This window comes from Salvelinus fontinalis, chromosome 32, assembly GCF_029448725.1.
Source record: "Salvelinus fontinalis isolate EN_2023a chromosome 32, ASM2944872v1, whole genome shotgun sequence".
NCBI lineage: Eukaryota > Metazoa > Chordata > Actinopteri > Salmoniformes > Salmonidae > Salvelinus > Salvelinus fontinalis.
This window is the reverse complement of record NC_074696.1, coordinates 28,215,778-28,233,645: the sequence shown is the minus strand read 5'-3', so window position 1 is coordinate 28,233,645 and position 17,868 is coordinate 28,215,778. Positions and strand designations below refer to the sequence as shown.

The following is a 17,868-nucleotide window of genomic DNA, read 5'->3' as shown; positions in this document are numbered from 1 at the left end:
TTTAGACTAATTGAGTATCTGGAGCATCAGCATTTGTGGGTTCGATTACAGGCTCAAAATGGCCAGAAACAAAGAACTTTCTCCTGAAACTCATCAGTCTATTCTTGTTCTGAGAAATTATGCCTATTCCATGCGAGAAATTGCCAAGAAACTGAAGATCTCGTACAACACTGTGTACTACTCCTTTCACAGACCAGCGCAAACTGGCTCTAACCAGAATAGAAAGAGGAGTGGGAGGCCCCGGTGCACAACTGAGCAAGAAGACAAGTACATTAGAGTGTCTAGTTTGAGAAACAGACGCCTCACAAGTCCTCAACTGGCAGCATCATTAAATAGTACCCACAAAACACCAGTCTCAACGTCAACAGTGAAGAGGAGACTCCGAGATGCTGGCCTTCTAGGCAGAGTTCCTCTCTCAAAGAAAGTTGCAAAGAAAAAGCCACAACTCAGACTGGCCAATAAAAAGAAAACATTAAGATGGTCAAAAGAACACAGACACTGGACAGAGGAACTCTGCCTAGAAGGCAGCATCCCAGAGTCTCCTCTTCACTGTTGATGTTGAGACTGGTGTTTTGCGGGTATTATTTAATGAAGCTGTCAGTTGAGGACTTTCTGCTCAATTTAATGTTATTTTAAAATGGACAAAAAATAGCTTTTCTTTCAAAAACAAGGACATTTCTAAGTGACCCCAAACTTTTGAACGGTAGTGTATATCTTTCAACTACGCTGGGATGTTTAACGTACAATTTCAATCTATGTAATCGAATAGAATCCACAGATTGCAAGTTGAAGATAAATACTTTTACTAAGAGTATTAGTATATTACTAATTGACTGACCAGGTCTCTCCAGATCTCCTAACAGTACTATTTCTAGGGTCAATTTTAGATCAATGTTTTGCATTTTCAGCCATTCCTGAACCTGAGACCAGAAACAGGCTACCTGAGGGCAATAGCAAAATAAATGGTCTATTGATTCTGTATCCTCACAACAAAATCTGCAGAGCTTTGATGATTTTATGCCCCAAATATTCAACATTTTGTTGGTGGCAAGAATTCTATGTAATAATTTTAGCTGAAAAAGTCTTGAATCTTGCATTGTTTTATATATCAACTCATTCACCCTGTACCATGGAATCGGTACATAAAAAATCTCTTCCCAACTATTTTGCAATCTGTGTGGCACAGTTGTCAACATACTGGATCTCAAATGAAACTGGTATACTTTCCTATTTATGCTATTTTTATTCCTCTGCCAGTTTTGATCCTTTATATTTGGCAGAAAGACCAGTTCCCTATCTCCTCCCGCTGCCACCTGCCTCCTCCATGTTTGGGTTAATGCTGTAATCAATTGGTTGTACTCTTGGTTTGAGCAGACCTTCCCGTACAATTCTAATAACTCCATGAAAGACATAACTCTACCATTCCAATTTACAATATCATTTAAGATAAAAATACCCTTTTCAAACATCTTTCCCATAAATACAGTTATTTTATCAACCAGCACATTTGAGTTCAGCCATAATATTTGTTCTATCTTTTCAGGGCGATGAAATTGAAATTGTAGCCAGCTCTGCAATGCTTGTTTGAAAAAGAGAGAAAATGAGACATGGCGATCTGCACAAAGGCAAAAAGGCCATTTTTAAACGATGAGCTTTTCTTAGTAATCTACTTGAGAACCATTTAGGGTTCAAGTAAAACTTTTTAGAGAGAGGTTTAGTGCTTTTAAATGTAATGCTCTCAACCCACCCAATTCATATTCATTATATAGATAGGCACGCTTTATTTTGTCTGGTTTAGCGTCCCAGATAAAGAAAATATTTTTTGCTCATATGATTTAAAAAACGAATCATCAGGAGTAGGCAGCAGAGTAAACTGAGATATGCCTAAGGAGTTAATCAGGGCAACTTTTCCATAAATAGACAGGTATTTACCTCTCCATGGTTGCAGGATCTTGTCTATTTTTAGTTTTCTATTGAAATTCATTGTTGAGAGCTTATTTATATATTTTGTGATATGAATACCAAGTTTGTCTACTTCACCATCAGCCCATTTTATAGGAAAACTGCAGGGTAATGTAAAAGTTGGATTTTTTAAAGATCCAATATGTAATATTGTACACTAATCATAATTAGGTTTTAGTCCAGAGTCCAGAAAAGTTATCTAGATCTTCAATGAGACATTGCAGGGAACTAGCTTGCGAACTTAATATAAAACTTGAGTCGTCGGCATACATGGACACTTTCGTTTTTAAGCCTTGGATTTCTAATCCTATAATGTTGTTATTGGATCTCATTTTAATAGCTAGAATTTCGATGGCCATAACGAATAGATATGGTGACAGCAGACATCCTTAACTTCTCTTAACAACTCAAAACTCTCGGAGAAGCAGCCGCTATCTACTATTTTACACCTGGGGTTGCTATACCCACTTTTACCCATTTTATAAGAGAATTACCGAAATCGAAAAAAATCCAGGCATTTATAAATAAAATCCAGTCTTACTTTATCAAATGACTTTTCAAAATCCACTATAAATACCAGGCCTGGCTTCTTTGATGTTTCATGATGTTCTATTATTTCTAGTAGTTGTCGTATATTATCTCCAATATATCGTCCATGGAAAAAACCTGTCTGATCAGGATGAATAATACCTGGTTAAACCCTTTTAATTCTGAGTGCTATACATTTCGCTAGTATTTTTGCATCACAACATTGACGTGTAAGGGGCCTCCAGGTTTTTTTTTAATAGAAGGACCTTTATATTTGCCATCTGGGTCTTGTTTTAATAATTGTGAAATCAGTCCTTCCTGCTAAGTACCTGACAGACAACAATTTCTATAGGAGTAGTTAAAACAATCTAACAATGGAGCTTTTAGTATATCAAAAAAGGATTGATATACAGTTGAAGTCGGAAGTTTACATACACCTTTGCCAAATACATTTAAACTCAGTTTTTCACAATTCCTGACATTTAATCCAAGTACAAATTCCCTGTTTTAGGTCAGTAAGGATCACCACTTTATTTTAAGAATGTGAAATGTCAGAATAATAGTAGAGAGAATGATTTATTTCAGCTTTTATTACTTTCATCACATTCCCAGTGGCTCAGAGGTTTACATACACTCAATTAATATTTGATAGCATTGCCTTTAAATTGTTTAACTTGGGTCAAACATTTCAGGTAGCCTTCCATAAGTTTCCCACAATAAGTTGGGTGAATTTTGTCCCATTCCTCCTGACAGAGCTGGTGTAACTGAGTCAGGTTTGTAGGCCTCCTTGCTCGCACACACTTTTTCAGTTCTGTCCACAAAGTTTCTATAGGATTGAGGTCAGGGCTTTGTGATGGTCACTCCAATACCTTGACTTTGTTGTCCTTAAGCCATTTTGATACAACTTTGGAAGTATGCTTGCGGTCATTGTCCATTTGGAAGACCCATTTGCGACCAAGCTTTCACTTCCTGACTGATGTCTTGAGATGTTGCTTCAATATATCAACATAATTTTCCGACCTCATGATACCATCTATTTGGTGAAGTGCACCAGTCCCTCCTGCAGCAAAGCACCCCCACAACATGATGCTGCCACCCCCGTGCTTCACGGTTGGGATGGTGTTCTTCGGCTTGCAAGCCTCCCCATTTTTCCTCCAAACATAATGATGGTCATTATGGCCAAACAGTTCTATTTTTGTTTCATCAGACCAGAGGACATTTCTCCAAAAAGTACAATCTTTGTCCCCATGTGCAGTTGCAAACCGTAGTCTGGCTTTTTTATGGTGGTTTTGGAGCAGTGGCTTCTTCCTTGCTGAGCAGCCTTTCAGGTTATGTCGATATAGGAATTGTTTTACTGTGGATATAGATACCTTTGTATCTGTTTCCTCCAGCATCTTCACAAGGTCCTTTGCTGTTGTTCTGGGATTGATTTGCACTTTTCGCACCAAAGTACGTTCATCTCTAGGAGACAGAACGCTTCTCCTTCCTGAGCGGTATGACGGCTGCGTGGTCCCATGGTGTTTATACTTGCGTACTATTGTTTGTACAGATGAACGTGGTACCTTCAGGCATTTGGAAATTGCTCCCAAGGATGAACCAGACTTGGTCTTGGCTGATTTCTTTTGAATTTCCCATGATGTCAAGCAAAGAGGCACTGAGTTTGATGGTAGGCCTTGAAATACATCCACAGGTACACCTCCAATTGACTCAAATGATGTCAATTAGCCTATCAGAAGCTTCTAAAACCAGGACATAATTTTCTGGAATTTTCAAGCTGTTTGAAGGCACAGTCAAGTTAGTGTATGTAAACTTCTGAACCACTGGAATTGTGATACAGTGAATGATAAGTGAAATAATCTGTCTGTAAACAATTGTTGGAAAAATTACTTGAGTCTTGCACAAAGTCGAGGTCCTAACCGACTTGCCAAAACTATAGTTTGTTAACAAGAAATTTGTGGAGTGATTGAAAAACTAGCTTTAATGACTCCAACCAAAGTGTATGTAAACTTCCGACTTCAACTGTTCCTCTACCGGTATGCCATCAAGCCCTGGGGGTTTTCCAGACTGAAAGGATTTAATAGCCTCAAAAAGTTCTTCCTCTGTAATTTGGCCTTCGCACTGATCTTTCTGTACATTTGTTCATTTTCCATTTTTGTATTATTTGGAAAGAATTCCTTACCGTAATCTTCATTCAGTGGGAGACGATGAGACGGAAAAGAGAACATCTGCTTAAAATATTTAGCTTCCTCTTTTAAAATATCATTTGGGGAATCATAGATGACTCCGTCTTCAGTAATGAGTTTCTGCAAATAATTTTTGTTAGCGTTCCTGTGTTGGAGATTCAGGAAGAATTTTGTGCATTTTTCTCCATATTCCATCCAGTTTGCTTTATTTTTGTAATAGATTATATTAGATTGTTCTTGAATAAGTTCCTCAAGTTATTTTTGTTTTTCCTCTAACTTATTTTGTATCTCTGTAGTATTGTTTTTATTGCTATCTACCTGTACTATTAGTTCATGGATTTCCCTTGTTAGTCTTGTCTCTTTAGCCAGAAACTGCTTTTTTATAATTGATGAATATTGAATTGAATGACCTCTGAAGGTACATTTAAAAGGTATCCGAAACAATAAGTGGATTTGCTGTTCCTTTAATATACTGGAAAAATTCAGTTATAAATGATTTTGTCTCAGTTAAAAATAAGTTGTCCTCCAGTAAACTTTGATTAAATTTCCAATATCTCCATCCACGTGGAAACCCTATAAGAGTTATGTGAAGGCCAATTAGATGATGATCTGATCGCATTCTGTCTCCTATTACAACTTTTTTAACCTTTGATGCAAGAGAGAAAGAGAGAATTAAGTCTCCTCCATGTAAATCTCACTAGGTCTGAGTTTTTTAGACTCCAAATATCCACTATTTCTAATGTGTCCATAATATTTGTGATTTCGTTAAGGGCACGGTGTGATGAGTTTGTAGAGTGATTTCCTTTACGATCCATTGAGGTACTTAACACTGTGTTATAGTCTCCTACCATAATGATTTGATCATTTGTTGCCTGTAAGTTCAATAAATTGGTATAAATATTTTTGAAGAAGTATGGATCATCCTGATTTGGACCATATAGATTAATGAGCCAAATCTTTTTCGTCCACTTTCATATTTTTAAAAATCCACCTTCCTTGCGAATCATTCCTAACTATTTGCACATTCAGATCGAAATTTTTGTTAATTAATATCATCACACCTTTTGAGTTCCTTTGTCCATGACAGAAAATGATTTCACCACCCAATTCCTTTTCCACGCAACTTCATCTAAGGATGTAGAGTGAGTTTCCTGTAAACAATATATGTTATATTCCTTTTCTTTTAGACACAAAGACTGATCTTCTTTTTTTATAATCTGCTAAACCGTTACAATTGTAACTGGCTATACTTATTTCACCCCTTACCATAACTAGATACTATTCTCAGTCTAAATTGTCCATAATTAGTGCTTGTAAAGTTACTGCCATCAGAGGTATTATGAGGTATCAAAACTAGAGCTTTCAAATGTCTGATATTTACAATTCAAGAAATAGGTTCTAGCAATATGTTTTATTCCCTTGCCTGTTTGCCTGTGAACCAATGCCACAGATGTTAGAAAATTGAGATAAGATATTATGTGTGTAGTAAATCTGAGTAGGTTGATGTGTATGATATTTACATTTACATTTAAGTCATTTAGCAGACGCTCTTATCCAGAGCGACTTACAAATTGGTGCATTCACCTAATGACATCCAGTGGAACAGCCACTTTACAATAGTGCATCTAAATCTTTTAAGGGGGGGGGGGGCAGAAGGATTGCTTTATCCTATCCTAGGTATTCCTTGAAGAGGTGGGGTTTCAGGTGTCTCCGGAAGGTGGTGATTGACTCCGCTGTCCTGGCGTCGTGAGGGAGTTTGTTCCACCATTGGGGTGCCAAATATTGGATGTGATTTAGTGAGAGTGTATACGATGTCTGTATAAGAGTAAGATTATAATGTGTGCTGTCCAAAAAAATAATAACTCCGCCAATTTGCATGGTTGAGTGTCTGTGTGTAACATGTAGTGCGTATAACCTTAATATTCATGATGATAATTGTAATCCATATCGTATCACCGTCATAGCTGCATCATAATTACCTTTAACATGATTGAAAAACACATCCCAGCATTACCAGAGCAATTGACGTTTCATATGATCATGAAAGAGACCTTGCATTACTCTGGAGACGGCTTCACTACGATACAAATTTATCCTGTACAATATGTTATTATTCCCCAATGTCTCCATTCTGATATCTTTCCCTTGCTTGTTGTAAACATATATAAACATGTAGACAAATGCATAGAAAAGATGGACAAACAAGAAACATATTCAATTATAGAACAGTTCTTGACAATAGAGAGAGAGAGAGAGAGAAGAGAATAGAGAGAGGGAGAGAAGACAGCGAGATCAGGTGTGTGTGTGCGTATGTATAAGTCCGTATGTGTAAGCGAGCATGTAATTGAGTACGTGTGTGTTTATATCCACTTCATAGTGTTCAGATATTTTTAAAGTTCCCATACTTTCTTTTTTTCGTAACCTGAAGTCCCTGTACAATTTAGTACAGCCACGGTGTTACGGAGCTGTCTCGGAATAGCTGTCCATCTATAAAGAGTTTGTCCACAATGAGAAAGGCACGCTTACCCCTCTCCCTCTGTTGCCTCTGTACCGGATACAGTCTCTTGCGATGTTCGTTTATCTCCCTTGGAAACTGGTCATTGAGATTAAATTTGGTCCCTTTAAGCTCCCTTCCCCTGCTTTTGATCAGTTCCTTTTGTTGGTAGTGTTTAAATTTTCCGATAATCGGCCAGGGACCCTTGTTCTTGTCGCTCCGAGCTCCAAGTCTGTGTACACAGTGGAAAGCCACCTTGTTTACAGTCTCTAGAGGAAGTGTAAAATGGAGTAGACAATCCATTTTAGAATTGTGGATTTTTACCTTGGCTGTGAGTGCCTTGTTCTCTCCTTGTAGCGTGAGAATTTTACTCTGGCCAAACCCCCTTAGCCCTGCTACCTCCTCACACAACTTTTCCAGTGTTGCATGGATTCCAGCCAGAGCACTAGCCTCTACTTCAAAGGTAGAGTAAATCATCCACGTCTGTAGATTCATCTGTTTTTCTTTTTTTTGTCAGTTTAAAGTTATTTTGTGAGGTAGTCGGATCTTTCCATGATGGAGTATGTTGTTCCTCCATAGCTTAAAGCTGTTGGTACTCGTCGATTTCCCTCAGGATCTTCTTAGTATCCAGGTTGGCTCTTTACTGTTTTTCAAAAGTTTTTAACAATGCGCCTTTCCCACGACGACAACTGGTGTCTCTAATACAGCCACCTAGCACTGTTGTTTGGTTAGAGGTGTTTTCTAGCTGTTAAAAGCTAAACACGTCGCAGAATCCACGCAAAAACAAGTTTGGTATTCTTATTCAATTAACAGCGGTTTAGTTTTAATCAAAAATAACAAACCGGGTGTTTTCCAGCATACAGTGTTCAACTGCTCACTCTGATGACGTGTGACGACAATGAGGGAGGGGAAACAGTGTTCCCCTAATGTTTTATAAGTGGGGTGGGGCCCAACTGCCTAGCTCTGTTCCCCCAGCCTAATTAAATATCTTCAACTAATGTCAATATAAACATTTGGTAAAATAGGCCCTCTTGGTGGATAAGTAGATTAGGAACATAGCAGGGCAGAGTAGTTGTGGTTGTCTTACCGGCATCGTTGGCGTCGTCCAGCTTGGGGATGCCTTTAATCTTGCTGTACTTCACTGAAGAACACTTCTTGTTGAGTTGTGTCTGGGCCTTGAACTTCACCCAGTTCAGGATACTCTCCACAATGCCACAGTTAGTCGCCTACAGACAAAATAAATAATTGAATATGATATATCATTGTTTAATACTCCAGGTGAACTGAGAACACAAGAGGACATGGAACAGATTTTAGGATCATATGATATCAATTAAATCTAAATAACTTTACTTTCTCAGTAAGGAAACAGTGTATGTAGAGAGTAAATGCACAACATAGGATGTATACATGAAGGAGGTAGTGATATTTCCTTGTGGTAAAGAAAAGTAATTTAAGAAGAAGAATCTCCTTACCGCTCTGATGAACTTCTCAGACAGAGGACACTTAGAACCAAAGCTCTTGGTTTGGAGGGTCATGTTCTCCTTGGTCTGGGAGTCAAAGGTCGGGTTCTCGATCAACGCATTCACAAACACCCAGATGTGGTTCTTCACCTGATGGAGAGAAAAACAAAGCATTAAAATTGACCAAACTTTACATTAGGTTGCTCCTATACCAGTGTACTAAGAATGTAATCACTAGTAACACTATTGTAGTAACATGACAGTAATAACACAGTAATACGATGGCAATAACTAACCTGGAAGGGTTTGACTGAGACACCAGCTTTGTTCTTCTTCTTCACCACTTCTATCAGCTTGGCTACGATCTGGTCCACCACGTAATCAATGTGTCTGCCACCCTGAATGACACAAAACAAGCATTGTAGTACATGAATCATTTTCTACCACATCAGACATGTTTTAAGTCATACTCCGAGATGTGAATACCATTAAGATGCACACTCATCCCAGTATATTTACACATGCAAATGGCACTTCATTTCTGTCCGTTATTCCTAGATTGGTCAAGTCATAGTTTTCTAAATCAAAGGGTAGATTTCTGGTAAATAACAACATAATTCCCTGAGGGGATGTTACCTTGGTGGTGGCGATACTGTTGACGAAGCTGATCTGTTGGAATCCCTTCTCACTCATGGTGAGACACACCTCCCAACGCTCGTTGATGGACTCGTTGACCACCTTTAGGGCTACGCCCACCTCATCCAGCTTGTCCTTCACGTACAGGTCCACATAGCTGCGGAACCCAGTCACCTGGGAGGACGAGGACAGGTGAGAGGAGCCTAAACCGGGTCTGGATAGTGGCTCTGGTACTGGAAAGGTTATTAGCAAATTACATTGTATTGAAACAGGTGTAGTGAATTGAGCTGTTTTATTTCAAGTCAAAACATTCTGCCCAGGGTCTTCCAAGACTTGGCACCTTATGTACAGCATATAGTCTGTGTATATGGGACAGCCCATCTTACTATGTGCGGTTACATGGGGTAGGGAGACTTACAGGGAGTTTCTTCCCGTTGAGCATGACTTTGACGCCCTTGCAGGAGCCAGCAATGTCGTAAGCCCTCTTGGTGAGCAGAGCCACGATGTCCTTGTCCAGCTTCTCCATCTTGAACTTGGACAGGTCCGGCTGGAAGGTCACGCACGTGAAGTCGTCCCCGTCAAAGAACTTGATCTTGGGGTCGCTCGTCTTCCCCATGTTGTTCTGCCAGGTCTAAGGAGGGAGAGAGAAAGAGGGGGAGAGAAAAATAGGGGAAAAGAGAGAGAAAGAAGGGGACAGAGATTGTCATGAAATGCACTACATTCTTCACATGTAAAGAAAACTAGAATTAAATATTGTGAATGGTGAAATTCCATCAAAGAGATACGAATTAATAAAAAGCCTTGTGAAACTGATTGAACAAACTATCACTATTTTGGTGAGTCATTTCATTGAAAGTGAAAATTGTAGGACAAACCACAAAGACAACAACCATCTGGCTTATGAGAAATGACCAAAATTCCCCAAAACTATATAGACTCCTACAATATCAACATAAAAATCCTGTTAGACCATCCCCGACAGTGCAAATCAACTCATACTCACCCCCTTACATACTGTACTCCTACAAAACATCAACTGGAGTTCAGCTGTTTGAAGAACGTTATTTTCAAGGTTGACCAAACAACAGTCAATCACACTGTGCTTTCTCGTTGTCTGTACCTGTTTGAAGCTGTGTTTGTACTCTTTACAGGCAGTTTCCACTGTAAACTTTGTGCTGAAGATATTGCAGAGTTTAGCACCGTACCCGTTCCTTCCACCTAGCAGGAAAACAGAAGGGAGACATGCTTTCATCTATGGAGAGATTGTCCTTGAAGAGCTATAGTCATTCACTCATTCCAGTGTTGTGTTACTAAGCACTGCAAGGGGTAGCACAAAACTATTCAGTTGAGATCATAAAAGCAGACAGTAAAAATGGTTTAGGTTGGACGTTCTGTCTGAAGCTTTATCGAAACCATAAGAAATGGTGTTACACAAATGGACAATAGTAAATTAATTAGATTCTCGTTTTCAGAATGATTTTGTCACCTGTGACTTTCTTCTGCTCGTCGTCGTAGTTACTGGAGGTGAGGAGGTGTCCGAAGATGAGAGCGGGAACATACATCTTCTCATCTTTGTGTTCCACCACGGGGATGCCTTTACCATTGTTCCAGATGGTGACGGTATTGGACTCACTGAAGGAAGAGAGGAGGATGAACGGAGGAATAAACGTGGAGGGATAAACACGGAGGGATAAACAATGCATGCCAAAGAACTTCACAGGACAGACAGAAGCATCATGACCCAACTTGAATAACCATTACGTATTTCCATTTAGATGTACTAACCTTTAGATTAGGGCTCTGGCGGTAATGACATTTTGTCAGACGGTTATTGTCATGCAAAAGACTGCCGGTCTCACGGTAATTGATCGTTAATGAACATAAATGTTTAGCATCTCCAGGCCTCCACGAATACAAACCACTGATGCACGCTTTTGGAACATCTACAATTTAAAAATTCTAATAAATCAATTGAATATACACCATCACAATAAATCCATTATTTATTTTATTCAGGTCTAAAGAAACATTATGATATGAAGAAAATGTATTTCAGAAGAACAGAATATGAGTTGGTCTATTGTATGTTATCTGGCTATGTGCCATTGACTGTAGGCTTGTTCATTTAGCAGACAAGATATGCTTATATGTTCCATGCATTGGCGGATTGGTGCTGTTTAAGATGAGGGAGTGTTTTTTTTTAAACTTTTCATGAGCATGGCCTTATTTCTATTACAGCCCATTGGGTGATATTCATTAATATTTCATTCACCCAGCTCAGTGTGACGTCAATAGATTCAGGCTACTACATGATACTAACATTTTCCCTATACTCATCATGAGGTTGCTACAACCTAGCCTACGAATGAAAGTTTATAACGTAGGTGCACACAGGGAGAGAGAGAATTAGAGTTATCAAGGTGACAGACAGTGACACATTCAATACCGCCTTGCACTCTTGCCTGCATCTAGCTGATCTAATGTGTAATTGTTAGTTCAACATTTGCAAACAAGAGTTTCTATTGGACAAACTCAGGTATGTTTATCCCAGTTCCATTCTGTTAGCTTCCGTTTAAGAAATGTTTTTCAACAGAATCGGCTCAATGAATTTACCCCTGATCACACAGTTCACTTTCATAGCAGCCACATTCAAACAGCTCATTGTATATATAATTTATTCTCGCATCTAACTACGCACTCTCCTCCTCTCACCTTTTCCCTTGGCTTTTGGACTTCAGTGCATAACACATCAGCTGTCCGTGACCAGGAGCACAAACTTTTCCAAGCCAAACCTTCATATCATGACTGCTAACCGCTACACACAGCCTACATCATTGCCACGTCATAGTCAACATAGCTACTAGACCTAACGTGTTAGTAAACCTGCTACAATCATGCAGTATAGTGTACAGTCAGCAGCAAGCAGCTTAGAAGTTACACAGGCGGGCCCATGTGGCAATAAATTAATAAAACCAAAAGCTTATCTTGACTTGGATGAGTTCCAGTGTTGGATAGCCATAGCCAGCTATCTAAAATAGCTTCCCTCTCTGTTTGAGCCGGGTGTTTAAGTATGCTAAACTAGCTAGCTGCATTAGACTCTAGCTAAGTAAGAGAAGTGTAAAAATATATACAACAAAATATATCTCTCTATTAATTTTGGAATAAGTACATTTGTTCAAAACTGTATAACTATTGTGTTTCTCTCTTTTTGAGTCAACTACTCACCACATGTTATGCACTGCAGTGCTAGCTAGCTTTAGCTTATGCTTTCAGTACAAGATCCATTCTCTGATCCTATGATTGGGTGGACAACATGTCAGTTCATGCTAGTTGTCTTAGGTCTCTCTTTATGTAGTGTTGTGGTGTCTCTCTTGCCGTGATGCGTGTTTTGTACTATTATTTTTGATTTTTTTAATGTAATCCCTGCTCCCGTCCCCGCAGGAGGCCTTTTGCCTTCTGGTCGACCTTCATTGTAAATCTGAATTTGTTCTTAACTGACTCGCCTAGCTAAATAATGATTAAATACAAAAATTTAAAAATGCTGCAACAGCTCTGATAGGTTGGAGGACGTCCTCCGGAAGTTGTCATAATTACTGTGTAAGTCTACGGAAGGGGCTGAGAACCATGAGCCTCCTAGGTTCAATTCAATGTACCCAGGAGGACAGAAGTTAGCTGTCCTCTGGCTACACCATGGTGCTATCCTACAGAGTGCTGAATATATTGTTAATATATTTAGTATAGTTTTAACTAAAAGCATAACTTTAATGTTTCATTATTTTTATGAAATTCACTATGGATGGTCCTCCACTACCTCCTCTGAGGAGACTCAACTGGTCCCATGCCATTATTTTATATTATCTGATTTTATAGTAAGAAGAATATAATTGAACTTAGCTGAATGAAATAGAAAGGATACTTTTCCCATTCTGGAGTGAGTGCGAATATGAAGTGGCTAGGTTGAGAGTAAAAGTGATCATTTGAAACAGGTCTTATACATTAGACTTAGAGTTATCCGTACGCACTCGAAAAGCGAATGGAAGCCACTTTCCCGCAGGTTTGTTTTTCCCACTGGTTAGTTTTTCACTCATACCAGGTAGGCTACTCTGGTTATTTCACTCTACACATCAGCCACTGTTTGAGGAGGCTGCTGAGCGACAGGTGATATTCTGCCCAAACTCTCTATGTCCTAGGCTCTCCAACTAGGTTCCTGTAGCTACCCAGTGCTTAATTTGGGAAACCAAGTGAAATCTGTTCGGGAACATCAATAGTAACATGTTTCCACAACAAAACATATTTCAAGTGTTGACAATCCCTCTCTGCACACTCGAGAAAGGAATGAAGGAGAGAGGGGAGGAGATGGTGTTGGTGAGATATTCCGTAGCTGAAGGTAATGTGTCAGTCGTGCATTATATGCAGTAGGCTATGTATTGTATAACGGCAAAACAATTATTTTAGTATATAGATTTATTTTTTTCGGGCTTGGGCTCATATATAGTTCTATGCGTATGCATACACACTAATATGCATATGGCGGCTTTGAATTAATCGTCACCTTATAAAGTGCTGTTCATTTCGTTGTGTAAAGGTGTCAGCATGCTTTAGTTCGGCTGGCGGCTAGCTGAAGTTGGCTAGGCGAACGAGTGTGCTCGCATACTCCCTTAAAAGACATTCACCTGAAAAAAGAGAAATAAGCGGAAATAGTACCGTTTGTCCATTTTGAGATGCCGTAACCAGTATACACTTCCTCAAACTAGTCAGAATTAATCTAAGATAACTCAGTAAATGTCATTAATTTTGACGTTTTTGTCAAGAAGATCTTAGTTGCGCAATTTTACATCTCACTGAGATGTTTTATTTGGAAATACTGCACCAAACAATGTGCATGAAAACAAGTCTCTCATTGAATGACAAGAAAGACTTTCCTGAAGAATCCTTACTGTTGACCTATCACCGACGAAGGGGTGTAGACTTTTGTTATTTAACCTTGATTTAAGTAGGCAAGTCAGTTTTAAGAACAAATTCCTATTTACAATGACGGCCTCAGTGACTTGCCTCAAGAAAAAATGTTGTGTGCCCGAACAACTGACAAACCCCTCACCGAATTCCGAAACGAACAAAAACATCACAAAATGTTGTCATAATATATGCACAAACTCTTCTGAACTGTTTCAGCTGGGAAGCATGGGGACACCTTTAGGTTTTGAAACAACATCCACAATGAGCATGTATCCACTCAGTTTCAACCCATTGTTGAACTTCTTTCTTCAAATTGATCACAGTGAGGTGGGTTTTAAACGCACATACTGTTTTGATGATGTGTTTGATGTGATTTTCAATAACATTTGCATTGAGTGGTTAGAGGGACAATCGAGCACTGAGTACCAGGCCATTAGCGACCTGATAATCATTAGGGAGTTCTGGACTCTCAACGCATGTCCTGAGTGCATAAGATGAGAGATATGACAGGGCCTTATAGGGAGAAGACTGGGAGCTCTGCTGAAGGACACTGGTGCTAAGCGGTCTGCTCTTTCTCTCTCTGTGTGTGGAGACAGAAGCCCCAGAGGAATGCGTGCGTTCGGCAGATTGCTGTGGTTTTTGTGCCGTAGGTGAACAGCATGTTAAATGAGCTCCCTGAATTCCAGAACTGACTGTTCATTAAGACCTACCCAGAGATCTATCAGCCTCCACAGTACCTCCCTGTATCTCTCTACCCAGAGATCTATCAGCCTCCACAGTACCTCCCTGTCTCTCTCTCTCTATCCAGAGATCTATCCGCCTCCACAGTACCTCCCTGTCTCTCTCTCTCTCTATCCAGAGATCTATCAGCCTCCACAGTACCTCCCTGTCTCTCTCTCTCTCTCTCTACCCAGAGATCTTTCAGCCTCTACAGTACCTCTCTGTCTCTCTCTCTCTACCCAGAGATCTTTCAGCCTCTACAGTACCTCCCTGTCTCTCTCTCTACCCAGAGATCTTTCAGCCTCTACAGTACCTCCATGTCTCTCTCCTCTCCATTGTCCTGTTATCTCCCACACACCCTCCTTCCTCTCTTCCATCTCCTCTTCTCTCTTATCTTACCTCTCCTCTCCTTCTCCACCGCTCCCCTCTCATCTCTTTCTCCTCTGGCGCTTCTCTCCTCCACGTCTTCACTCTGTTCTCCCTAAACCACTCCACTAAAACCCCTTGCTGTTAGCTAACTACCAAGGCCACCAACAACTGTGCCACGGATCAACCTACAGCTAAATACTCAGCTGAACCATGCACAATGCAGACTTTAACACAAACACACACGCACACACCACACCACACAGGCATCAGATCACTTCAACAAAATGGATGCTCTGCATTTTCAAAGACATCCTCCCACAGACAAATCCTCATGCCTTGATACAGTGCCTTCAGAAAGTATTCACACAACTGGACTTTTTCAAATTTTGTTGCATTTCAGCCTGAATTTAAAATGGATTAAATGTAGATGTTTTTGTCACTGGCCTACACACACAATACCCCATTATGTCAAAGTGGAATAATGTTTTTTGAAATCTTACAAATTCATGAAAAATGAGAAGCTGAAATGTCTTGAGCTATTAAGTATTCAACTCCTTTATTACAGCAAGCCTAAATTAGTTTAGGAGTAAAAATATGCTTAACAAGTCACAAAATAAGTTGCATGGACTCACTCTGTGTGCAAAAATAGTGTTTAACATAATTTTTTAATGACTACCTCATTTCTGTACCGCACACATACAATTATCTGTAAGGTCCCCCAGTCGAGCAGTGAATTTCCAATACAATACATTACTAAGTACCACTCTCCATATTTATTTTGAAGCATAGTGGTTGCTTTCCACCAGAAACTGGAAAATGAATTCACCTTTCAGCTGGACAATAACCTAAAACACAAAGCCAAATATAAACTGAAGTTGCTTACCGAGAAGACAGTAAATGTTCCTGAGTGGCCGAGTTACAGTTTTAACTTAAATCTGCTTGAAAATCTATGGCAAGACTTGAAAATGGTTGTCTAGCAATGATCAACAACCAATTTGAAAGAGCTTGAAGAATTTGTTAAAAGAATAATGGGCAAATATTGTAAATAGTGTAAGGTCTTACCCAGAAACACTCACAGCTGTAAAGACTCAGGAGTGTGAATAGTTATGTAAATAAGATATTTATGTATTACATTTTTTAAATAAATTTGCATTAAAAAAAATATATAATAATAACTTTGTCATTATTGGGCATTGTGTGTAGATGGGTGAGAAAAAAACATGCATTTAATCTACTTTGAATTCACGCTGTAAAGTAACTAAATGTGGAATAAGTCATGGGATAGGAATACTTTCTGAAGGCACTGTATATTTATAAGGCTATTGGGTTTTATTTTATTGGTCAACCAGAACCATTTCCACCTAATGCCGCTAAAATATCAATCATTTAACGGCAAGAAGTCTAGAGACCCAGGCAGCATGACAATCTGATGGCATTAAAGAGTGAAAGCATCATGTTACGTTTATTTTTTAAATCTTCTAAACAGCCACTCACTCAACTACCTCAAAGTGATGCTTGAAAGGGCTTTCACATTCTAACAGCAAAAATGGCAATGGGCGAGCCATTGTTTTCCAATGAAGGGAAGCGGCTGCACCTACCTAGGCAGCATGCACTGTGCATTTTTTTTGAGGTGGCGCTGCTATGCTCAAATGATTTGACTCCTACACACGAGCTGAGGGCTTTGCCGAAACAAAACAGGACTGTTAAACAGAACTTATGATAATGACGGATTCATGACAGATGCATCAGATAGAAGCTGCTGTGCCTACCTAAGCCACGTGCACAGTACGGTTTTTGGACTTGACTAATGATTGACAACTGCTTACTGGTCATGTGTACTTACGGATCAATGGAGATCTTTATGGTCGACATGCTCTTATCCCGTTGTTTGTTGTCGGCCGCGTTGACTGTGGAGTAGAGAAAATCATGTTCACATGAAAAGTAGTACACTGCAGGGATTCAATTGTGTTGATAGAAACTAATCGAAAAGATACTTGGTACTGGCATTTTCATCAAGAGCTTTAGACACACTTGAGAATCAATAGCCTAAATGTTGTCTGGCCAATAAAATCCAAAACCACATCCTTTCAACACAGCAAGTCTCTCATACTGAAAACAGATTGAAAAGTCAAATAGCCTCAATCAAGTCTCCTGTGTGTTATACGGTTTGCATTATAAAGCCTTTGCTTTGGTTGTAATGTGACATTGTGTGACTGACCCTGTGTGAGTTATGTCTAGTCAGTAATTACAGAGACGTGGTAGGAACTAGTGAATATTTGAGCAACGAGGACAGACGGCTGTCATTACCTTGTCACCACTATAAAACAGCTAAATGAGCACAGTGTGCGGACCAAAAAAACTTGATGTTTTCTCATGTCTCCTTCCATTGCATATGACCGAGTTCCAGGAGTTTGATCGCTCAAGGTACTGCCTGGTATAAACGTACTGTTACAGGACAGGGGTATTCATCTTTTAATCAATGCATGAGCCTAACATTTTCCGGTACAATAATTGGTTGTACACCATGTGTGCCAGTCAGCCAAACACATAAGCGAGA

At 39.4% G+C, this 17,868-nt stretch overlaps 1 protein-coding gene across 2 annotated transcripts in view; it reads right to left on the bottom strand.

Moving 5' to 3' along the window:
* Nucleotides 1-17,868, bottom strand: part of LOC129831023 (DNA topoisomerase 2-beta-like) — a 48,890-nt gene that overhangs the window by 23,766 nt on the left and 7,256 nt on the right. For both annotated transcript variants that reach the window (XM_055894000.1, XM_055894001.1), the window contains exons 4-11: nucleotides 17,155-17,218; nucleotides 10,753-10,898; nucleotides 10,387-10,484; nucleotides 9,685-9,897; nucleotides 9,267-9,440; nucleotides 8,927-9,028; nucleotides 8,643-8,780; nucleotides 8,255-8,393 (exon numbers count right to left, since the gene is read on the bottom strand). In XM_055894000.1, the coding sequence (XP_055749975.1) occupies nucleotides 8,255-8,393; nucleotides 8,643-8,780; nucleotides 8,927-9,028; nucleotides 9,267-9,440; nucleotides 9,685-9,897; nucleotides 10,387-10,484; nucleotides 10,753-10,898; nucleotides 17,155-17,218 (1,074 nt within the window). The remainder of the gene's footprint in view (nucleotides 1-8,254; nucleotides 8,394-8,642; nucleotides 8,781-8,926; nucleotides 9,029-9,266; nucleotides 9,441-9,684; nucleotides 9,898-10,386; nucleotides 10,485-10,752; nucleotides 10,899-17,154; nucleotides 17,219-17,868) is intronic.